At 39.5% G+C, this 25,000-nt stretch overlaps 4 protein-coding genes across 6 annotated transcripts in view; 2 read left to right on the forward strand and 2 right to left on the reverse strand.

Annotated features, from left to right (window-relative positions):
- The window catches only part of LOC143295514 (uncharacterized), an 87,966-nt gene extending 74,184 nt beyond the window's left edge, over window positions 1-13,782 (reverse strand). For 2 of the 3 annotated variants that reach the window (XM_076607242.1, XM_076607240.1), the window contains exons 1-12: window positions 13,678-13,782; window positions 12,205-12,311; window positions 11,749-11,884; window positions 11,060-11,179; window positions 10,188-10,411; window positions 8,866-8,975; window positions 6,207-6,461; window positions 5,142-5,324; window positions 4,166-4,394; window positions 2,995-3,331; window positions 1,907-2,154; window positions 130-368 (exon numbers count right to left, since the gene is read on the reverse strand). In XM_076607242.1, coding sequence (XP_076463357.1) covers window positions 130-368; window positions 1,907-2,154; window positions 2,995-3,331; window positions 4,166-4,394; window positions 5,142-5,324; window positions 6,207-6,461; window positions 8,866-8,975; window positions 10,188-10,411; window positions 11,060-11,179; window positions 11,749-11,884; window positions 12,205-12,285 — 2,162 coding nt within the window. In that variant the 5' untranslated portion in view covers window positions 12,286-12,311; window positions 13,678-13,782. Of the gene's footprint in view, window positions 1-129; window positions 369-1,906; window positions 2,155-2,994; window positions 3,332-4,165; window positions 4,395-5,141; window positions 5,325-6,206; window positions 6,462-8,865; window positions 8,976-10,187; window positions 10,412-11,059; window positions 11,180-11,748; window positions 11,885-12,204; window positions 12,312-13,548; window positions 13,651-13,677 lie in introns of those variants that run through there. The other variant, XM_076607241.1, reaches the window with a different exon arrangement.
- Window positions 1-25,000, forward strand: part of LOC143295515 (sulfotransferase 1B1-like) — a 380,130-nt gene that overhangs the window by 4,564 nt on the left and 350,566 nt on the right. The gene's annotated exons all lie outside the window — the stretch shown is intronic.
- LOC143294993 (large ribosomal subunit protein mL64-like) lies at window positions 13,835-19,144 on the forward strand. The gene is made up of 4 exons (XM_076606525.1): window positions 13,835-14,102; window positions 16,694-16,879; window positions 17,983-18,160; window positions 18,442-19,144. The coding sequence occupies exons 1-4, from the start codon at window positions 13,852-13,854 to the stop codon at window positions 18,556-18,558; spliced, it is 732 nt and encodes a 243-aa protein (XP_076462640.1). The 5' UTR covers window positions 13,835-13,851; the 3' UTR covers window positions 18,559-19,144.
- The window catches only part of LOC143294613 (uncharacterized), a 6,004-nt gene continuing 5,993 nt past the window's right edge, over window positions 24,990-25,000 (reverse strand). Inside the window, exon 2 of the mRNA XM_076605989.1 lies at window positions 24,990-25,000. This exon is cut by the window's right edge and continues 1,102 nt beyond it. Coding sequence (XP_076462104.1) covers window positions 24,990-25,000 — 11 coding nt within the window.

The raw sequence follows: 25,000 nt of genomic DNA on the forward strand, positions 1-25,000 counted from the left end.
GGTGACACTCTCCTCCCAGGGACAGCGGCCCAAAATTTCTCACAGAAATCAGTTGTGACAAATAATAAACACAATACAACACAATACAGCATAAGACAATATAAAACAATATAACACCCTGTAACTCACCCGCCGTGCAGCGACTTGGGCAGCCAGACGTACAGGTTGTTCAGTGTCTTCTCCGTGAACTTGAGCAGGGTGAAGCACCCGGACAGCGTCTTCAGTCGGGGGTCGGTGGTCTGCAGGGCTCGGCTCTCCAGCACCGTTGTCATGGTGCCGTGGGCCAGGTGGAGGATGGAGGGGGCCAGGTGTTGGTGCAAGGCGTCAAACTGGGCCAGCTCCAACAGGTGACGATACAGACTGATCACCTGTCGACAGGGTAACAGTTAAGGAATCACCTTCTGCTGCTTTTGTGAGACATTATTCAGGCCAGGCAGGCAATACAGACTGATCACCCGTCGAGAGGAATCACCTTATGATGCTTTTGAGAGACCATACAAATTTTACAGGCCATGCAGGCGATTCAGACTGATCACCTGCTGACAGGTCACAGTGGAGGAATCACCTTCTGATGCTTCTGAGAGACCATAGTGGAGGAATCACCTTCTGATGCTTTTGAGAGATCATACAAAAATTTACAGGCCAGGCTGACAATACAGACTGATCACCTGTTGACAGGTCACAGTGGAGGAATCACCTTCTGATGATTTGAGAGACCATACAAAACTTTACAGGCCAGGCTGACATTACAGACTAATCACCTGTTGACAGGTCACAGTGGAGGAATCACCTTCTGACTCTTTGGGGAGACCATACAAAAAATTAATGGTAATGTCACACACAAGTTTTGGTTTTTGTGCAAAGTGTCAAACTGAGCCAGCTTCAACAGGTGACGATACAGACTGATCACATGTTTGCAGCCGCAGGTCACAGTGGAGGAATCACCTTCTGACACTTTTGTGAGACCATACCAAATTTACAGTTCAAGTAGACCAATGATTCCAACATTCTTTCAAACACACACAATACATGACAATGAATCCAAAATGCTTTCAAATGCACAAAACCTATGACAATGATTCTAACATTCTTTCAAACACAGATGACAATGATTCTAACTTTTTTCTTTCTTTTTTTTTAATGCACATAAAAAACAACAACAACAATGATTCCAGCATTCTTTTATACTCTCCTGACAAAGATTCCATCGCTCTTTCATACACACTATAATGATTCCAACATTCTTTCAAACACATACGACAATGATTCCAACATCCTTTCAAAGGCACTGGACAATGATTTCCAACATTCTTTCAAACACACAGGCCAATGATTCCAACAGTCTTTCAAAGACACACAACAACAATTCCAATATTCTTTCAAACACACACAATAATAATGATTCCAACATCCTTTCAAACATGCACACGGCACAACAAAACAACAATGACCCATACATTGTTATGTTGAGTGTTAGCCATGTAGAGTGTTGGCCAAGAGGTAACGCGTGTGCCTAGGAAGCGAGAGAATCTGAGCGCACAGGTTCAAATCCCATAGTCACCAGTATTTTCTCCCCCTCCACTGGACTTTCAGTGGTGTTCTGGACGCTAGTCATTCGGATGAGAAAATAAGGTCCTGTGTGCAGCATGCACTTAGCGTACAATAAAAGAACCCACTGCAACAAAAGGGTTGTCCCTGGCAAAATTCTGTAGAAAAATCCATTTCGATAGGAAAACAAATAAAATTGCAGGCAGAAAAAAAAAAAAAGGATGGCGCTCTAAGTGTAGCAAAGCGCTCCCCCTAGGGGAGGGAGCAGCCTGAAATTTCACACAGAGGACAACAAATCCGTTGTGACGACAAGAACAACAAAAATGAATTAAAAAAAAAAAAATTGAAAATTCAATACCTGGAACAGACTGGCGGTCTGCACAGCTGGAGAGGGCTGACGACTCTGCTGTTGCTGCTGCTGCTGCTGCTCCAAGGCCTCAGACACCGGGGGGCAGTCCAGAACGATGGAGAAGAGCTTGAGGAGGTTGTCCACCAGCCGCCTGACCACCCCGTCCAGGTTGGAGGTCCAGGGCTCCGTGGAGCTGGCCGCCACTTTCCACACCGTCAGCATGGTGTGCTTGGCCGACACCACGCTCCTCATGATGCCTGCCACGGTCAGAGACAGTAATGATGTTAATAATAATGATACTACTGCTGATAATGATGATAATGATGATGATGATGATGATGATATTAATAATAATAATAATAATGATAACAATAATGATAATAACCATACTACTACTAATAATGATACTACTGCTAATAATGATGATGATAATGATGACGATAATAATAATGATAACAATAATAATAATGATACTACAAATAATAATGATACTACTACTACTACTGATGATGATAATAATAATGATACTACAAATAATAATGATACTACTACTACTACTATTAATAATAATAACAATAATAATATCAATAACGATAACAACAATAATGTGATTTTAATAGTGCCTATTCTCTATATATGGCTCTAGGCATTTTACAGAAAAGAGTAAACACACACACACACACACACACACACACACACACACAGCACACACACACATGCACAAGCACACACACGCACACTCATACGCACACAACAAACAAACACAAAAACATAACATAATTACACACACACAAACACAAACACACACACACCTCTTGCCCTCCCGCCCACCATCCTGCACAAAGCCACACACACACACAACACATGCACAAGCACAAGCACACATACTCACAAACATACAGAAAAAACACAACAAGCAAACACAAACCCACAACACACACACACACACACACATACACACACACACACACACACACACCCCTTACCCTCCCTATTACCACCCCACCACCACCCTACATTATACACCAAGCTACACACACACACACACACACACACACACAGATAAAAATTTTAAAAAATTAAAAATGCTCCCTTACTATCCTCCCCCTCTCTGAGATCCGAAGCGTCCAGGACAGTCTGCAAAAGGTCTGGCTCCCCAAACACGATCTTCCCAGAGCTGAGGTCGTGAACGGCACCGACCCTGGCCATGAGGTCAGCATCAGGGCCCAGAACCATGCTGACCTCACTGTCCACAGTGTCGTCAAGACCACCACCGCCGCCACTGTCCACGTCCTCGAAGGAGAAGTGCTTCTTTTCGTGCGCCTGTGCTTTGGGTCCTCGGCGGGGAGAGGATTTCAGTCGCTGCTGGTCGTCCACACGGGGAAGGTTGTAGGCGTTGGCCACCGTCAGGTCAAGGTTCTGTGAGTCTCCCACCTGTGTGAAGTTTCAGTTTCGGTTTCAGTTTTAACCCCCTGAAAACAGGAATATGGCTGCCTACATGGCAGGGTAAAAAAAATGGTTGTACACTATAAAAGCCCACTTGTGTTCAGACGAGTGAAGGTGGGAGTTGCAGCCCACGAGCGAAGAAGAAGAAGTCTCAGTTTGAGGTTCCAGAAGGTGTCAAAGCGTGTGGACAGATCCTTTTACGCCATACGCTATCTGCTTTTTAAAGAAATTTTTAAAATAAAAATTTAAAAAAAACATGTGCTGCCCTTCGCATAATCCCAACATGCTTGTCAGCCCTTGTGTACCTCCTATCCTATGTTTGTTTGTGTAAAACGTTAACGTTGATCAAATGAAATGAAATAATTAAAATACTTCAACAAACGGGGGTGAAGGAGGTATATGAGACTGGAGGAAGGTGAGAGGTGGGAGGAATGGGGAAAGAAAGGAAGGAAAGGAGGAAGGAAGGAGACGGGGGTAGGAGGATTGAAAGACGTGTGTGTATGTGTATGTGCATGTTTGTATGTATGTGTATGTGAATGTATGTGTGTGTATGTGAATATGTGTGCATTTGTGCATGTGTATGTGTGTGTATGTGAATGTGTGTGTGTGTGTGTGTGTGTAAGTGAGTGTGTGTGTGTGTGTGTGTGTGTGTGTGTGTGTGTGTGTGTGTGTGTGTGTGTGTGTGTGTGTGTGTGTGTGTGTGTGTGTGTGTGTGTGTGTGTGTGGATGCACATGTTTGTGTGTGTGTGTACGTGTGTGTTTGCACACGTGCAAATGTGGAACACATGCAGCCGAACAAGTCAAAACTCTCTCCACACTCACCTCTTTCAAACGCTTGGAAGATTCCAGCACGCCATTACGCATGAAGACAAAAGTGTTGAGATCCCCCGGCAGCTGAAGGAAGGTGACCATGAAGCCGTCAGAGAAGACGAGGATGGGCAGGGTGGGGTGGGAGGAGACTGAGAACATCTGACGGAGGGGTTCACCATCATCTGCCGAAGACGGCTCAAACTCTCTTTCGTTCAGTTTCTGTTGTTGGCCTCCCTCGCTTCTGTGAAGAAAACACTTTTTTTTTCTTCTTTTTTCTTTTTTTTGTCACTGTGTGAGACCGTCTGTGCCTGGTGGTGAAACTGTCAAAAACTGTTGGGTTCAAAGTCATGACTGTTACAACTGTTAAGAAAAAAATCAAAGAGAAGTTGTCTTTCCAGTCACAGTTGACTTGGGGGGGAAATTAGACACACAAACTCCATAGTATTACATTTACTCCTTTCTCTTTTCTCTTTCTCTCTTTCTCTTCCTCCCTCCCTCCCTCTGTCAGTCTGTTTCTCTCCCTCCTTCCTTCCTTCCTCCCTCCCTTCCCTCCCTCCTTTCTTCCTCTCACAACAACGACCACTCATCTGTCAGTGCGTCTCTCTCTCTCATCCTTCCTACCTCCCTCCCTTCCTTCCTCCCTTCCTCCCCTCTCACAACAACAACAACAACAAAAAACGTAATAAAATATCATATACACACACACACCCTCTCTCCCCATTGCCACCCACCCACTCGGCCCCCCCCCCCCCTCTCCTCCATAATCCTTGTCCCACCCACCCGCCACCCCCCCCCACCCCCCTAAAGCTGACTCACTGGACAGAGATGAGCAGGAAGTAGGCCAGCCCCATGTCCATGGAGCAGCCGTGGGTGGCAATGGCCACAGGTTCCCCGAACCGCAACAACAGCGCCACAGACCCCACTCCACCCCACCTCACGCCCCTACCACACACACACAATCCTCATCTCCCCACTAAAGCCGACTCACTGGACAGAGATGAGCGGGTGGAGAGGCAGGAAGTAGGCCGGCCCCATGTCGATGGAGCAGCCGTGGGTGGCGATGGCCACGGGCTCCCCGAGCCGCGACAGCAGCGCAGCAGACCCGTTGGACAGCATGCAGGCCACGAAGAGGTTGTCGCACAGCCACGCCATGTCGCTAACCCAGTAACTCCTGAGGTCCGGGGCGGTGGGGGGGGGGGGTGTGGTGGAAGGACAGGTGTTTGTATCATAGTAATAATGATGATGATAATGATGATGATAATAATAATAATAATAATAATGATGATGATGGTAATGATAATATTAATGATGGTCATACCAATATCAATGACGGCACTACTACTACCACAACTACTACTAATGATGATAATGATAACGATAATAATAATAACAATAATAATAATAACAACAATAACAACAACAATAATAACAATAATACCAACAACATTAAGAACAACAACAACAATGACAACAACAGACAGAAAAAAAGATATCACTAATAACAATAATAACAAGCCAGGCTCTCTCAGATTTGATAGCTCACCAGAGCCTGGCATGAGTTCGAGAGAAGCTTTCACAGTTTCAGTGTCATGGGGGTTCCCACTGATGTGACCAAACAAAATTCCATTATCTTTTTTTTTTAGACCAAACAAAAAAGCACACATTCTCAGTATCAAAAAATGCACTTGATGTGCCTGTATGTGCCACAATATGTCCATGCGTGTGTGTGTGTGTGTGTATGTGAGTATGTGTGTGTGTATGTGCATATGCATGTGTGTTTGCGCACATGCATATATGTGTGTACGTTTATCTTTGTGTATGAGTATGCATGTGTGTCTGACTCAGTGCAAAAAAAAACAACCCAAAAATGCACAAAGGGCATTCTTCTTCTTCTTCCGTGTTCCCTGGCCATGCTAGATTTTCAGTCCGGTCAGGACAGTGAAGTCCACGGTCCGTCGCAGGGAAAAGAGCATTCAAGAGGAGATATCGGGAAAGTGATCTACACTACTAATCCCTTCACCCTCTTTTTTTTTTGCAAGCAGAGAACACTCACTTTCCTCTCTTAGTCTCGGGGTTCCGCATGCCACACCCTCTCATGGACGACAGCAGCAGCATGTCGGTGACTGGTGACACAAACAGCATGCTGGTGTCTGCCGGTGACTTCTGGTTCACCGCCACCGCCAGAATGCTGCCGTCGGGGGAATAGCGTGGCACGTAGGCGCCCCTGATGTTGATGGCCTCGCAGCCGGAGGATATGTTGCGCAAAGGGTACTGCAGACACTTCCACTGAGAGTGCATGCTGGGGTACCTGAGCGGGGAGAAACAACAACTTTTTTTTTTTTTTACAGAACATGATAATAGGTGGTGAAGAATCCTCCAAATTGTTTTGTAATTTCATCACTGAACAGAGAACAGGATAAATGATGGTGGAGGATTCTTCGAGCCATTTCGCTGTTCCATCCCTGAACAGAGAATGAGACCATGATGGTGAACAATTCTACATGTTGTTTTGTGTGATTTAATTGCCAGTCATGATGGTTTTTGAGCCAGAGTCAAAACAGACAATGAAAGTCTTATTCAGCCACTAAGAGTAAGACCAAATATATGATATATAAATATTCTTTTGCAAAAGACAAAAAAAAAAAAAAAAAATCTTACTGTGAATGCACATATCGCTTCACAATATGGCAATATTACAACTCTGTTCCTGTTGATATCAAAAAGTTTATTTCCATGCACAAAACTTCTAAAAGTCTATTCATCATGTGACTGACATATCTGGTAACACAGATTATTTCCATGGGTACAGCAATGTACGCCGGGCCTAAAGTTCATGTGTCAAAGTTATTTTGTGACCTTCTGGTGTAAACACAGAGTTCTGAAGCATGCATGAAGCGGACATTTGGAACAAGAGAAATATAAGTATTATTTTGAAAAAATTCTGAGAGATGCTGAATGTTTGATTTATGAGTACCGTAAAGTTCGGTCTATTGAGCACACTGGTATATAAGCCGCACCCACTAAATTTTGGAAAAAATTGAACTTTATACATACATAAGCCGCACCGGTTTATAAGCCGCACTTATTTCCGGTACCAGAACACATACTGATACTACAGAAAAGATGTCGATACTGTAGGTTATGAAATAAACACAAGCGGGAGCAACACAAAGAAAAGCAAGTGAAAATACTGCTAGTGCCACAAAAAAATAATAAATAAACACAACGAAAATAAGATCCATAATTTAGGGATAGTCACATTTATTCAACGCCTATCCTGCTCACTGAATCCACTAACATCTTCATCTTCAGTGTCTGAGTTGAAGAGAACCAGCACAGCTTCCTCCGCCATCTTGTCACTGACTTCAGCCTCGCTTTCACTTCATGAACATGAAGGTGGAGTCGCTGCTGGTTCGTCACTTGCACTGTCGTCTACTAGGTCGATTGCCGTCAATTTGAAGGCTGCATCATAGGCATAACGTCGCATTTTCAGCATGATGAGGGTGTACGCTTGAGCAGAGTAGAACTGAATGCTGATCTGAAGGCTTTAATGTGTGCGGATTTGATTTATAAAACACAAACAGTTAGCACACTATCCTGATGCTCATCCAAAAAATTCATGGACAGAAATCATGATTTTGGTGAGTTGTAGGGCAGCTAAGAATAGACGAGAACGTGACACTCCCGGGATCGTTAAAATCCACAAATAAGCCGCATCATTGTATAAGCCGCAGAGGTTGAAGCTGGGGTAAAAAGTCGCAGCTTATAGACCAAACTTTACGGTACTGTTTAAACTGTACTGATTGCTGTAGTTGTATTGGGAATATGCCAGGAATGTGACTTTTAGTTAGCGAACGTCAGCGTAAAAACAGAGTTGCTGATGAAGATTCTGTGTGTGTGCGTGTGTGAGAGAGAGACAAAGAGCATTGTGTTCACAAAGCCCATACATTGAATATTATTTTTGTTAAGTGGAGACATATAGCTACCAACCCCTTGCTAATCAAGAAACATCTTGATTTTGATTTTCAATTTCATGTGATGATATAATTGTCTGTGGAAGAACAAACAGAATTCCATGATTTTTTTTTTTTTTTTTAACTCCACAGATTACTCGCTCACTTGCTGTGAATTCCTTCAAACTGCAAGTAATTCCTTTTATTAATATGCATTCTGTAATACAGTATGATGGTAAGTCTGTAATTGCTGTAACTTCTTTTGTGTAATCATTATTAATTTGCCATGGTCATGTGGTCATGGTAGATGATGTTCTCGTTTTTATTATGTTGTTTAATCGCCATTAATTTGCCATGATCATGTGGACATGGTAGATGCTGTTCTTGTTATCATATTGTTTCGCCATGATCATGCGGACATGGTAACACTTTCCTTCGTTAATCATCATTAATTTACCATGAATATGTGGACACGGTATAAACCCTTTCATATGCTCAATATGGATTCATGTGATCATGTTGACATAGTAATTACTCTTTTGTTCATTGCTATGAATTTTGCTTGTTTTGTCTCTTTTTCTTCGTTATTCAGGGTTTTTTTTGGTTTGGGATTGATTTTTTTTTTTTTTTAATTGATTGGAGATTTGGACATGAGTGTGGTACAAGTCTACATGAGTGTATGACAGAACAACACTTCACACCTCATACTCCTACATTCCCACAGACATCTAATCATCAAGTAGCTTCTAACTGACATACGTGTCATCAGTGGAAGGGTCAGGAGGGTGGAATCGAATGAGGACAGAACAGATGGTCATATTGGCTCCTTTGTTGAACACCATGGACACATCACAGCAATCGCCAAGCAGCTGAAAAGGAAGGCAGAGGGGTTAAACGCTTTGTGTGGATATCTGTTCTATCGACACACATGCCAGCGATGGTTCACTGACATTCTGAATTCAAAATAAAGAGTTTAGATAGGATACAACTTTACTGTCTGTAAACTCACAGATATTTGTATTTTGGTTCAAGTACACTTCACATTAAACATATACAGCACAAACACTCTCTGTCTCAGAACATGACCATTCAGGTTGTAACTGTATCACACCACACAGTCCAGTAGACACAGGCCTTCATTAGCTGTCAATACATCTGATGATCTTTAGCCTGGATTTTGGATCCTGGTGTTCTGAAACTTCAATCACCTATGCTGTTCAGTCATGAAGAGTTTGTCTGACAATTAAAACCATTCCATTTTATAAAACTAAAGAAACACAGACTTTCAAAAACTTTTTTAACTTACCTAAATCCCAACAGTGAGAACAACCAAAAAGGACTACATTCAACAGTGAAACTGAATTTGATATATTCTGCACTATCATTATTACATTACCTCAATAAGGGAAATTACAAGCCACACTATCAGTAAAACAGATACACTCATGTTGTTGCTGTTTCTTTAAGTGTTCTTGTTGTCAATATTTTCATTGTTTCTGCAGGTGTCACTGTTGCTACTGTTCTTGCTTTATAACTGAGGTGTTTATATTGTTGTTGTTTTTTCAAAAAATTGCTCTTGTTATTGTCACATTCTAAAACAAATTTGGTAGCTTCTTCTGCGTTTGTGGGTTGCAACTTCCACGTTCACTCATATGTACACGAGTGGGCTTTTACGTGTATGACCATTTTTACCCCGCCATGTAGGCAGCCATACTCCGCTTACGGGGGTGTGCATGCTGGGTATGTTCTTGTTTCCATATCCCACCGAACACTGACACGGATTACAGGATCTTTCACATGCGTATTTGATCTTCTGCTTGTGTATACACACTAAGGGGGTTCAGGCACTAGCAGGTCTGCACATGTTGACCTGGGAAATCGGAAAAATCTCCACCCTTTACCCACCAGGCGCTGTCACCGAGATTCAGACCCGGGACCCTCAGACTGAAAGTCTAACACTTTAACCACTCGGCTACTGCGCCCAACAAGTTTGGTATCAAAACTGACTCTGAACAAATTTTTTTTAAATCAGGTAAACAATAAAAATTATGAATTAAAAGACATGAAAAGCTCAGACTCACAGAGCTGCTGGCAAACATGGCATGCAGAGAGAACTCCGGGCAGTCCATGCCAGGCAGGGTGGTTCCCTCAGGGGCCACAACCTTGGACCAGCGTCCCACCAGCGTGTCCCCTCTGCCTTCCAGGTAAGTGTGGCTCGTGTTGCGCTGCCACAGGCACAGGTGGGTGGGGTGGGCCGCCACCAACACCTTGCTGCAGTCGTCGCTGGCAAACGCCTGACATTTACCTGAGCACAAGTGTTTATCATCATTAACTCATTCCACCCTGCATTTGAGCACCATTCCAGCACCAATAACCATGTTCTTTTGGGAAAAAAACAACAAAAAACTGGATTAGTACAGTGCTAAGACCTTGCTTCATCATCATTATGCAGTTCAAGCATTTTCTTTTCTTTTCTTTCTTTCTTTCTTTCTTTTTTTTTTTTTTTTTTTTTTTTTTTTGTTGTTGCAAGTTTAGTATAATTTATTATGATCATAGCTAGAAAGTTGTGCTTGACTATTTGCCAAATATCAAACAAATTGATCTTCTTGTGATCATGACACTGATGTTTAGAACAGCTGTTGCAAACAAACAGGTTAGGCAATTAATATGGTGGATGAGAGTGATGAATTCAATTTATCTTCTTTTTGTTTTCAAACCATCTACTAAAAAAAACTATAGACACATGTCACACATGACTATGTATAAGCAAACTCGTTCACTCGTATATATGTACATGAGTGGGCTTTTACATGTATGACCATTTTTACCATGCCATGAAGGCAGCCATACTCCGTTTTCAAGGGTGTTTTATGCTCATTAAGGCTGATCTCTTGCTTGACTGGCTGGCTGGATAGGATTAACTGGCAAAAGATCAACTTATAAAACAAATTACCATGAGACAAGGGGATGTTGCCAAGGGCATTTGCCAGACCACAGACGGTCTGCAATTTTTCAGTATCCTTGTTCCACAGAAAGACATCTCCATTTTCCTGTACTCCAACCAGGGAACCTCCTGAAATAAGCAGACAAACACAAAACAGCCAGTCAAAAAAAGGGAAAAACAAGCACAAAAACTGAAAAAGGCATGACACATGGCATACAAACAAGAAATTATATGGTTCCCCTCTCCAGTACTTGCTATTTTATGGGGTCCCTCATCAAATACATACAATCTAAATGATTATTAAAATTACATTAAAGTTAGATTTATTAGAAAGTTACATTTATTCCAAGGGGATCTTATAAACTGCAATTCAGGTATCACACACACACACACACACACACATGCACGCACGCACACAGGGAACGGACAGGATTGAAATATCAGTTGTAAGTAAAAGACCAACAGACAGACTCGTATGCAGATAGATAAAGGACATACAGACATGCAGACATATGGAGCACCTGATAAAGACAAAAACAGACAGAAAAACAAACCCTGAGACTAGGACTGAAACTGAAGTATGCACAACTATAAACAGCTCAAAATTCAACACACATCAAATTAGACGTCTGTGAAACTTCCCAAACAACCACAACCCAACAAAAACAAAACACAAAGACAAAGCAACAGAATCTTACCACTGGGAGTCGCTGTGATACACGCAGTGCTGCTGATGACATTTGACAGCTGTGGAATCTTCTGTTTGGTTTTTCCCGAAGGGATGTACAGAATGCTTGCCCGCCCTTTGTCCACCAGTAACAGGCTCTGCTGTTTCTGCATCAGTCAGTGTCACAACTTTATGAGATGAAATCTGTATTAAACTGGTCAAAAGACAGACTGACAAATGGAAAGATTACACTGAATAAGAATGGGTAAAACTAAAAGAAACACACACACACACACACACACACACACACGTGTGTGTGTGTGTGTGTGTGTGTGTGTGTGTGTGTGTTTGTGTGTGTGTACTTGTGCTGCACAAGAACAGCAAGGAAGAACACAACAACAACAAATCATCTGTATTAATTATTCATAAACATCTAATCTAAATTATCAATCAGCTCCTACTAAAAAGCACTTGAACAAAAACTCACAGTTCCAACCCAGACAATGTGTGGCCATGGTTTCCTTCGCTTAATGCTGGTGGATGCGATGACCTCAAGATCCACCTTCATTGTTCAGAGAACCTAATATGGCTGCACTGAAAAATCAAAGAAAAAAAAGATGAACTTAGAAAAAATTATTATTCATAAAATCAAATGCAAAAAAATAGCAAAACAAACATAAAACTTGAAAAGACAGATTTTACATATGTGGCTTCTCTTGACAATGCTTTGAAATTCAAATTGTAATTAAAATGAAAACAAAGATATTTTATGATAATCATTAAACAAATGAACAAAAATTTAAACGATCTGTTTCACATCCAAAAACAGTAGATTTCACCCCCCACCCTCCCACTCCCCATCCCATTACTGAATTTTAATCATGATGGTTTTAACACCTCCTAATCAGCTTTCATATTTGATTCAAACTTATAAGTTAAGGCCACGCTCATTTACTTTCTTATTCTGAAAGTTAGGTTTTGCATTGATTTGTCATAAAAAAAATATCGAATGATGATAATGTGTGTGTGTGTGTGTGTGTGTGTGTGTAAGTTTGTGCCAGTGTGTGTATGATTTTTAATAGTAATAACAGTATGGATGCAAGTGGTGTGTGTGTGTGTGTGTGTGTATGAGAACGAACGAACGAACGAACGAACGAAGTTTTTTATTGAGGGAAGTGGAATAAGCATACATGTGCTTTTTTTCATCCAGCCCTCAGGGCAAATGGAAATTGAATATGAATCAAAACATCCACAAAGTAGCAAAGAGATGAAGAAATAAAGACATGACATTCACATTCACATTTAAACATGCACATCTACATAATAAACATGTACATTTACATAATCATGATACAAACATCATCATGTCATGAAGGAAAAAGATCAAACCTACCCCCCTTTTAAAAAAAAAAAAAAAAAAAATTCAGGACACTGATTGCAGTTGTATATCATTAAGTAGTGCGATAGCGGTTAGACATACAATGAAACTATATATGCGTATGAGAGAGAGAGAGAGAGAGAGACAGACAGAGAGAGAGACAGAGAGAATGAAATCACAAAAAAAAAGTAAATGGAGAGGTCAATAGTGATGATGATGAGATGCAGCACAAATCAGTTATCTGATAGAAATATATATAATATTTCTCAAGTTATCTAAAATAAATAAATAAAAACTTTCACTTTCAGTGATTGCACTCGGTGGTTCTGGATATTGAATATATATTTTCTAATAAGGAAAATCGATAACCGAGACATATGTAAGCATCAGCCTCTCACCTACTAACATTTTTAAAAAATCATTATTTTTGTACTGAAAATAATAATACACAACCTGATTTAGCAGACGTGAGAAATAGGGATTGCCCACGATTCAACTCGATTCACGCTCATAAAATAAAATAATGCAAAATGAAATATTCATGGGTTGCGTTTTTCAGTTCAAATAAAAACAAATAAGCACCTGTGAAATAGGTATGATCGGACCCCGAGTGCATGTAATATGTAAACCTTCCTCACTTCGTGTCAAAGCATGTTGAATCAAACGGCCGCCATTTGTAAACTTGACCCACAATGCGAGGTTGTCAACAAAGGGAAACCACTCCCTGTAATAAAGGGAAACAATACATCAAGCATCATGGCTCTCTGTCGGCTTGCGAACATGACACTTTCTCCTAATGTTTTCATCGGCCGTATTATCCAGCCGTCATCGGTAGTTCAAACAGCCAGACAGTTGTCAACAGACGTATTTGATGAAAATGTCGACGAAGAATCACAGAGGTTGGAAGAACTGAGAGATATATCGGGCCTTACAGAACGCCAGAAAAGACGATTGAGGGGTCAGATGCCTGACATTGATGTCAACAACGAGTATCAAAACAGTGTCAGGTAACGTATTCAACTCGCCAGATAACTAAAAAAATACAATCAGTATTGATTATAAGGACTGTTGCTTTGTGCACACAAGTGTGTGTGTGTGTGTACGCTCGTGCGTTGGTGCGATTTTGTGTGTGTGTTTGTGTGTGTGCTAAGGCTTGACGGTTACCAGCGTGTTGGGTTTATGCATATGTCCGGCATCTGCTCCTTTTCATAGTTTTTTTCCCTAATTAAACGGATGTGGTGTTGAACATATTGATTAAAATGTGTTTACAAAGGCACTTGCACGGTTGTAGGTCTGCAAATATGTTGACCTGGGAGATTGTAAAAACTGATTTGCACACTTAACCAGCTAAACACCAACGCCAGAATGGAACTCAAGATCCACAAATTGGAAATCCATCCCTCAAACCGCATGACTATTGCACAATTGCATAAAGTTAATATGCAAAAAATGAAAGAAAAAAATAAGTTTCTTACACGCACACACACCCATGCCTACAAAGAGACAGTACAGCGTTTTAACTTATGGAGCCGTGTGCTGGGGAGGAAACTTAACCAAACATGACAAAGACAGGTTGGAAAAAGTTATTAGGAAAGCGGGTGGGGTAGTGGGTATAAGACAAGACACCTTTAGCGACATGCACACTAGAACACTGACTGACAGACTAATAACAGTTTTGACAGACGAAACACACCCACTACATGACATTAGTAGCAGAAGGTCAGACATAACTGGCAGGTTCAGAGCTCAACACGCAAGAACATTTTGCTACATTAATTCATTCATTCCTACAGCCATTCACGCACACAATCACAGCATGCAATACACTGACTCATAGGACTCTGACACTAATCACCCCTTTCCCCCAGCATCACCTGAACTTCACCAGCAAACGAGTGCAAAGGAGCAGACATTCGTGCCTGTGGGACTGAGTGGCTGAGAATTGGCAAACGTTTCTGTGTGTGTGATCGGAAGAGATTTTTTTTTTCTTTTTTAACGGATTTCATCATTCATGTATCTTAATGTTCTGAATTTATTGGCATGACATATGTTGTGTGTGTACATACGCGCCTATATGCATGTGTATGTGTGTGTGAGTGTGAGTGTGTTTGCATTTTACTTATATTCAGTATATTTCCAGGATGTTTTTACATATATATTGTTGTACAATGCCTTATGGTCTTAATGTGTGTGCGTGCGTGCGTGCATGCATGTGTGTGTGTGTGCGTGCATGCGTGCACGCACATTTTATTTTAGTTATATATACCTTTAATTTGCTGGATGTTTTTATTTGTAAATATTGTTGTGCAGTACCCTGTTGTCTTAACGTGTGTATGTGTGTGTGGTGGGGCAGGGAGGAAAGGCTTGTTTTAGACTATTGTCAGCTATTGGGAATTCTTATTTTACAAGTTTTGATATCTTTTTATGTTGCGCATGATCATTTTGATATTTAATTTGGTGTTTACAACAAGCCTGTGATCGCACAAGTTGATTTCCTTGTGGATTAATAAAATGTTTTTGATTGATTGATTGATTAATTCTAACTAACTAAAACACATTTTAATTAGTATGTGCTACACCACATGTTTGATTATATACATGTATGCATTAGATCAAATACGCATCAAGACAGGAAGCCCTGTGGAGGTACGTTAAAATGTGTCATATTTCATGTAACTAATATACAACAAAAATTTTAAAGAAATATATTTTGCATTGAGCTCACAATAAACCCATGTCAGCTTTCACTGTGTTTCAGCATATTAATATTATGGAGACGTGATGTGATGATGAACATTAGGTATATATATCAAGATTTAACAATGTGTGATGACCAAAGGTCACTTTTGGATGAAGAAAAGAGTGCATATTATGAAAACAGTCGACCTGGGCTGGTCTCTTCCAACAGACTTGAATTTTGAATAGTGCACATAATTCAATATATAATTAATAATATTCCCCCAGTAACAGCGTGTACATTAGGAACACAAAATGTTGAATCAGAACAAAGATCATAGCTAAAACATCTAGAATATGTTGTGTGCTTATAATGATGAGACTTTAAGTTGTTTACTTAAATTATGTTAGGATGTATGTTTTGCTTTGAAGATTTGTTCTTTTAAATAGAGATGTACAAGTTTATCAGCTAACCAGTGTTATTTGATTTACTAAAGTTTTAGTATACTGTGTACAAATATAGGTGAAACATTCAGCAGTGCTGCATAAAATTTACCTTCAATTGTTACATCACCGGAGATATTTTCATTTCAACTGATTCATGTGAAGCACAGCCTATGGTTTTGTGCCTTGTAATTTGAGATTGAGAAACTGACCATACCTGTTTACAATACTAACTTTTTCTTTCTTTCTTTTTTTTTTAACACAGGGCTGTCAAAAGCCACTGGCCCATGTACTTTAAGCTGTCAAGAGAGACCAGTCTGAAAATAAAAGACAACTAGAGATCTGTTTGAATTTTTAAATGTGCAAAGGACTGCTGCTGAGTCACTTTGGTTTATGTTTTATGGTGATCCAAAATTATTGTTGAAATTTGGTGTGAACCAAAAGTTGTCAGTGATGAGTTCTGTTATCTGTCTGCCAGATACCACAGAAAGCTGTATGCAAAACTAGGATCCAAGTCTGGCGTGGACCCCCGGTTGTCATGGACAGGGCGAAAGAAAGCGCTAGAGCTGGCAGCACTGCTGAGAGAATGGGAGCCACCTCTACAGGACAGATTAGACAAGCTGGAGGCACAGAAGCAGGAAGCTGCCAGTAAACAGCTGAAGAGGTTAGTGTTCAACATAGTATCATTTTTGTCAGTGTGAAGCCTGAAGGCGAGTTTTGTATATTGTGTACATACAATGTGTATGTGTATGTGTGTGTGTGTGGACATACATATAGAAGTAGGGAGGCAAGTGTTTTTCTGTTATCATCAATCATACATGTTTAATGATAACTTAAATCAAAGTGTTAAACAGCAAGACGATAGTTCAGGCAGCATGTTGCTGCATTTTCTCAGTCAGCCATGGATGCTGGTTTCTGGTCAGAGTACGGACCTAAGACTGTTCCTGTAATTTCATGACAGCAGCACATGGCTCTGAAAATACGCACTTCTTGATCTTGTAGAAGCTAAGCTTTAGAACGTATCCAAAGAAGCCAAATGTCTGCCTGGACACATTTGTTGTCTAAGTGCTTTGCCCAGCCAAGACTGGATGTGAATGCCAAGATATCTTGTGGAGGAGGCCTTGATCTTGCAGGGCAGGGTAGATTTAATTTGCAGATTGAATGATTGTCACTGGCATTTGTCTAATGAAAGGCCAAGTCCCACTCATCTTTACAACTCTTCTTGGGTATTCCAGAAGCAATGCAAGAGTTTTGGTAAATTTCATCCCATGTTGTCTTAGAATGTCATTCTTTCTCTTAGCTGGCAGACAGATCCTTTTGGAAACATACACAAAGAAGAGGTGAGGACTGAGCACAGATCCCTGGGTCCACAAGATCACACATTTGATGTGGAGAGGGATCTCATACTATTTTCTACCAGTTGAGAATTGTCTTCCATACTTTTTGACTGCTGATCCCTATTGCCTTTGTAATCAGTCATGTGGGTCAGCAGACTGTTTGATTCCGCTGGAAGTCAGAACAAAGTCCATCATCATCATGTAAGAAGGCATTCTTTTTTTCCATCAATGTGGAAACCTCTGCCGTGAATTCTAACACACAGTGGGCATTCCCTTTTCTATCAGTATGTTCATGGCCAAAACTTCTATTGTTCATTGCTTCTTTTAGCTACTCTTTCTCTGACTAAAAATTGAAGACAAAGTCTACTACATTACTAAGCTATGAAACTATTTGTCGCAATCTGCTGAATGTTACTTCCTAAATTTCCAGGGAACAGAAGGTAGCTGAGAACATGGCAAAAATGGACCAGTGGATTACAGAGTACCGCCAGCGCCAGTCACAAAAGGACGCTGAGGCTTTAAAGAAGGAGGAGAAGAAACGCAAGATCCTGGAAGAAGCCAGGGAGTACTTTGGATATTATGTTGATCCAAGGGACTCCAAATTTAAGGTAAGTGTTACACTGTAGCTCTCTCCTCTTGTCTGTCTCTTCATCTCTCTCTTCCATCACATTTGCTATCCCCTCCTCTTCCCTTCTTTCTCTGTCGCTGTTGCATGCTTCTCTAATCATGATGCTGAAGATAGTACAATGATTATGATTTCAAAACCAAAGAATACAAAATATTGTTTCAGGGAAACAGTGATTAGAAAATCTGAAGAATCCCACTATCCCCTCAAAATATTATGTTGCAGAAATCATTGTCTGAATATATTTTCCCTTCTTGTGTGCAGGAGATGATGGAAGAAAAGGAGAAGCAAGAAAAGGAGCTGGCAAAAAAGCAGAAAAAAGAGAAAAGGTTAGAGAAGTTGGCAGCTCGTCTACAGCACATGGCGCAAGAGGAAAAGTGAGAGCAAGAGTTTGCTGGATATTGTGCATTTGTTTCTGCAGCATGTTCCTGTTGCGTGGAGTCCTGTGTGTGCAAGTGAAAAGAGACTTAGAGATGACTTGGACTGGTCATGATACAGCTTTACTGAAGTGTTGTCAGTGCTATTGTGAGCAATCAACAGGCTGAACAAAACCTGACTGCTGGAACATTCAAACTGTGTTGAACATCAGAATGTTCTACTATCAGCAGTGGTTTTCTTTTCTGAAGTTAATAAGAGTCACCTTCTCATCTTTTTATGTCAGAATTGTTTTTAATTAATAGTAATAATAATAGTACATTTATAAAGTGCTTTCAAGCTTTTCAAAGTGCTTTGCAATAACATTAACAGATCAGTCAGACAGACTTTAAGCACACAAGAACACACACACAGACACATCTTTTTTTCTGAAGTGTGGCATCAGCAGGTAGAACTTTATGCGTATGATGACCGTCTACTTGTGTACATGAAGAAACATGCATTTTTGTTTGTGTATACTTTTGTGTGCATGTGTGTGTGTGTGAATTCATGTGTGTTTGTGACTTCATTAAAAATCATTGACAGTACATAGCTTATGGTGTGTGTGTTAGAGGGATACATGTTGTAGTGTCGGTGGAAGAGCAACCTGTGATGGGATTTGTCAAGTTTTGAATGGCAGCATGTGGAAAAGGGTATTGTGAGTAAGATGCTTGCAAGTTACAATTAAATTAGTATTGGGTGTGGAATCAGTCTATGCACATGAAATCCACCAGTTATTGTCAGTTTTTCACACACACCTGTGCATGCCTCACCACAACACATGCACGTCTCTCACACACACATTCACTCAGACACAAACCAAGTTTTGAATGGCAGAATGAGGAATAGGGTGTTGGGAGCAAAATGCTTGCAAGTGACAAGTACACTAATATTAGATTTCGAATCAGCCTACGCACATGAAATCAACCAGTTTTTGTCAATTTTTCACTTGTAAAACAAACTGGTGCAAGCAGCAGTACATGCCTCACCACAACACATGCACACACTCACACAAACACACACACACATGCACACATACATACACAAGCGTACACATTTATTCAGCAAATGGAAACAATTTTGCAAAGACGCTTTTCCCATTTCATATAATAATGAATAGAAAAAATATGGAATCATGTTTCAAACAATTGATGCCAACATGCTACAATTTAGCAATATCTTGTAACAATTTGAATGACTATACATTTGTTCTGTTTTGCATAAATAAAATTGAAAAATAAAATGAACAAGTTATAGCAATAAGCTGTATCTCCATAAATAAATAAATGAAAAATAAAACCAATGAACTGTTCTATTTCCATTCCTCAATAAATTAAGAAACAGATGTTTATAAAGAAAGGTAAATTGAGATTATAAAAAAAATCTCATTTCAATAAAAAAAAAAAAAAAGGAAGAAGAAAAGATCACAAAATCAAACAAACTAGATGTATATCAACCTCTCTCTCTCTTTCAAATATATATATATATCAATGTTCTCTCAGAAGAAATATGTAATGATGTTCATAGCCTTTACAAGTAATAAGGCCATTTCAGATCTTTCAAAATCACACAGTACAAGAAAATATGCAGTGTCTGTTCCGAAAATATGGCCCGTAAAATTTTCACTCTTTAGCAATTTGTTCTGCATCAGCAAGTCTCTACCAAGAGTTGTTTTGTTTTTTGTTTTTTTGTTTGTTTGTTGTTGTTGTTTTTTTGGGGGGGGTTCAGTTCCTCTCAAAATGTTATTTTACAACTATGAAACAGTCATCGTCTGGATACTTCCCCTGAGTATTTGGTATTTGTCAAAACAAAACAAAAAATTTAAGAAAACTTTTGAGAACTGAGACTGAGAGCATACCATCAACTTTCAGAAACAGACTACATCACCAGTCAGTGACACATCAGGAGCGGTGTAATAAATAAAATTTGTTCTGGGCTTAACATTTAAAGCTCAAATTCCAGTAACGAGAAAACTGAAAATATGGAATAATGAACTTACTAAGCATACACAGTAACAGATATGGACATCTGGTAAAGTTAGGTCAAGGTCTATGTCTCCAAGCTCTGACAAATTTCCAAATAGAGTCGAGATAAAAGACTGGTATCCAAACTTTGCATTCCAAATACAGTCCATGTAAAAAAGTTGATATTCAAACTTTGTATTCCACTGTATTGTCCCAAATAAAAAGTTGATACCATAACGTAACTTCTTTTTTCTTTTTGTCTCCCCCCCCCCCCCCCCCCCCCCCCCCCCCTCTTGTAAACAAAAACGCAGACAGCTGCTCTAAAGTAACTTGTATAATTGCAAAGAAACAGTAGTGGCTGAAGTTTCTGAAGGACTGTCTGGTGAAAACCCATCATCACGGCCTGTGGGATTGCTTTCTTGGCAGGCTGCTAGCAGATTCTCGCACACTTTTCCCACCTTTCTTCTTGGTGTTGTTAAGTTTTGTTTCCATATCATGACTGCAAAGTGGACTTAAGGGAAATTTTTCACACCACCTTTGGTGGAAACAGTGAGACATGTGACATGCAGAACGCAACAGAAAATGTGTAACTGGCAGGCAGCACTCACAGAAAATGTTAACCCATGCAAAATAAATATGTCATGTAATTTTTAAAGAAAAAAATGCATTCAAATCAGTGGAAGAAATCAAAAACTCATCATTTCACTTCTCTGATGAAGGTTAGAGACATATAATATACAGTCCTGTCCAATTAAAGTTGTATAAATCAACTAAAGAAGTTAATGATAACAATAAACAAGAAAGGGTTTTGAAAAATGGTAACATACAAAAATGGCATAATACGAGCAGAAAAGTATGCACGCTTGCACCACCAAAAAACCCCAACATACGTATATATATATGTATATATTCAGCTGAACCCAGTTAATTTCAAAGGCCTAATTCAAGAGTGGCATTCTGTCAATCTGTGTAATGCTCAGCCCTATCTGCCAGTCTTCCTCAGCTGCCATTTGAAAGCTTCTGCGACAATACTCAGAATCAAATGATTTTTTGACTTGTGTGAACAAAGTAAGTCTGTGTAATATCCCCGTTTCAGATGTGTGTGTGTGTGTGTGTGTCTGTTTCAGTTGTCTGTGTATGTGTGTGTGGTAAACTTTAACATTGTCATTTTCTCTGAAATACTTTATTATTTGACACCAAATTTGGCATAAAAATGAGAAAATTTCAGGGTTTTTTTATGTTTATTTGTTTGTCGTTTTTTGTTAACATAAACTATGATAAAGTCAGCTAACGAAAGTTGATTATAACCATGTTGAATTTGCTCTGAACAGATCATAGGAATTAATTCTGTTGGAATCAACATATCCTGACAGATTTATCTGTTTTGGGTTGTAACTCTGTAGACCATAGAGATCAACTGGGCTGACAACAAAACAACTTTTTGAATCAAAAACCAACACCAGCCACAAAGATAGTTTCTTTGACATAAAAAGAAACAACACAGCAACAAAAAACATTCATGACATCAGCAACTGCCACATATGGTACTGGCAACTACACAAGACATTCCAATTCTAAGTCATCACCCCCTCATTTAAAAACAAAACAAAAATGAATAGTACCGTAATTTCCGGCTATATGACTGAGGCGATACGGTGCATAAAACGCACCCCCTAATTCAAAGTTGTTTATTTGGTCACGGATAAGGCACATACATCTGATAAGGTGCACACGCACTAAGGAAAAAAAAAAACAATATCCTATTCAAATGTCGCATCCTCTTACAATCGCATGTATATCAGGTAAGAACAAAGAAAAGAAATTAGGACAAGTCAATGATGGTGAACACTGAATTGGCAACTCAATGTCAAACCATTCCTGTGTTGATGAAAATCCAGAAGTCTGACTGCTCACTGTCGGACAAAAATATGGTTGATGCACTGGCAAATGAAACTGCATGGGATGTGTTTACAACTCCAAAACCAATAGTTTATACAACTTCTCAACCTACAGCCTGGCACGAAATCATTATCGACTGCAAACAGATATAAGAAAAAAATGAGGCGGAGGCCTTCAAGACTCACTTGTGATACACTTAAAAAAATATATTTAAAAATCTAATCGTTAAAATGTGTTCTGTATTTGTTATTATAAAGCTTCGCGTTTAAAAAAAAAAAGCAAACAAAAAAAAGTCCTAACCAGATTCGAACCCCGCGTGTTCGGGTGAGAAGAAACTGCCTTACCCATTACACTATCGTACCTCCTTAACTGACGTTTAAATTTTAATATTTGAACATACTTTTTTAAAGGGCGATAAATCAATTGCGGTATTCGCAGTGAGAACGCTGTTTAAATCATGTTATTCTGATGTATCTTCGGCATTCGAAAAATCTTTAAGGACAATAAAAAAATTCTTTTTAATGGCTATCGCCGCAATCACACTGCAACATTTAGCCGTTTTCACTAGATCTAGATAGATGTACAAGTTCAGTTACACCCGCCGGGAATGTAGTACAACACAGTCGATTCAATTTCTCTTTTATGTTCATTCTAGTTTTATAGTTTTAAAGTTGATATGAAAATTTAGTGTTTTGTTAAACTAATAACATGTAGAGCCAAGTACAAGTACATCTAAACGTCGTAAGAAGTGAAAAGGACTTCATTTTGAGAAAAGTCAAGACTGGAAATTTTTTCGTTTCATCGTGATCAGTTCAAGAGTATTAACTCGCAAGGTTTACAATTTTTAACTGTGAATTCAGACTGATTCTGTGGATATTTTTATGGCAGTTTGGGGCATAATCCAGTAAGTGATGAGGCGTTCACAAATCTTTCTCTGAATAAATATTTAACGGTCTCCTTCTCCAATTTTCCATCACATGTTATCGTGTATTGTCCATTGAATATAGGATTGAACCAGCAGGTCAACAACTTGAAACAAAATGGCTTCATTCGCGTTCGCGAAGAATATGAGCACGCACTTTGAATGTGTATAAATATGTGTACGCAATTGATTTTTGCCCATGACCTTCAGGGCTCAGCCAACAGATCTGTAAAGTCTACTCGTCGTATTGATTTTAGTATTTTCCGAAAAGGACCACTTGGGCGAAGGAACACAGTGAAAGCCCTGTACACTGAGAGTAAAACACACAAGCTGTTTATGTATTGAGTATAATTTCAAAATGTAATGTTTAAGATGAGAAAGATCAGTTTAAAGCAAATTAAGTCCCCTAGCATTAATTACACAGTAATTTCCCTTTTTTACTATCTGCACCAAAACGTTTGCAAAATAAATAAAACTTTCATGCTTAGCAAAAGAAGTTCCTGTTTTGAACAAAAAATGATAATAATGACTGCTCTTGTTGTGTCAGAATATCAGATCAAAGTGCCAAGTTTAGAGAATACAAAAAAATATAAATATAACAGTAAATGCAGTTTGCATATAATTAGGCTTCAGTTGCTGTTGTTGTTTTTTGTTTGTTTTTTTGTTTTTTGTTTTTTTTGTGTTTTTTTGTTTGTTTGTTTTTTTTTGCCTATCCCAGAGGTGCAATATTGTTTTAAACAGGATGACTGGAAAGAACTGAATTTTTCCTATTTTTATGTCTAATTTGGTGTCAACTGACAAAGTATTTGCAGAGAAAATGTCAGTGTTAAAGTTTACCACAGACACACAGACACAGACACACACACACACACACACACACACACAACCGAACACCAGGTTAAAACACCGGGTTTGTTTATACAAGTGAGTCAAAAAGACAGGAACGGAGGAGACAAAAGAAACCATGTTGCTTTTGGTTTTGTTTGCTTTGCCTTTTAAAGACAGAAAGTAAGAAAGCAGCAGACACTGGGAAATTCCTGGCACAGGAGGACAGTAATTTGTATACAGTTTACAAATAAAACCTAATCATAATTTTTTTTTAAATTCACTGGCACAGACTGACAGAGAGCATCTGTTACACTTAAATGATCAACCATACTTTCTCTAGTAAAATAAAATGTTATCTGACCAGTTCCAATATGAACAAAATACCAAAGAACAACCCGACAACAGCATTCCAGGCACATGCTGTTTGTAATAGCAGCAATCCGACATATTCACAAAAATCACACAAGAATAAAGATCATTCCACAGTCAGGTATGAAGCAATAACATTCTGGTGAAGCATGCCTGGTAACATTTGTAAACACCAAAAATAACATCCAACAAAATAATGAAATGTGAACGGTTTCCAACAACTTGATGCTGTTTACCTACCATACAAAACAGACGCCAAATGCCATGCTCATCATATTGGACTGTCAACCCTCACAACACTACCTCCAACCCCCTCTCCCGGCCCCCAACCCATCCCCCAACCAACTGCCCACCTTTTTTTTTTTTAATCTTCTTTTTTTCAACCTTATACTTTTTCTTTCTTTTTTTATGCATCGCTAGTGGCGAG

This window comes from Babylonia areolata, chromosome 20, assembly GCF_041734735.1.
Source record: "Babylonia areolata isolate BAREFJ2019XMU chromosome 20, ASM4173473v1, whole genome shotgun sequence".
Taxonomy (NCBI): Eukaryota; Metazoa; Mollusca; class Gastropoda; order Neogastropoda; family Buccinidae; genus Babylonia; species Babylonia areolata.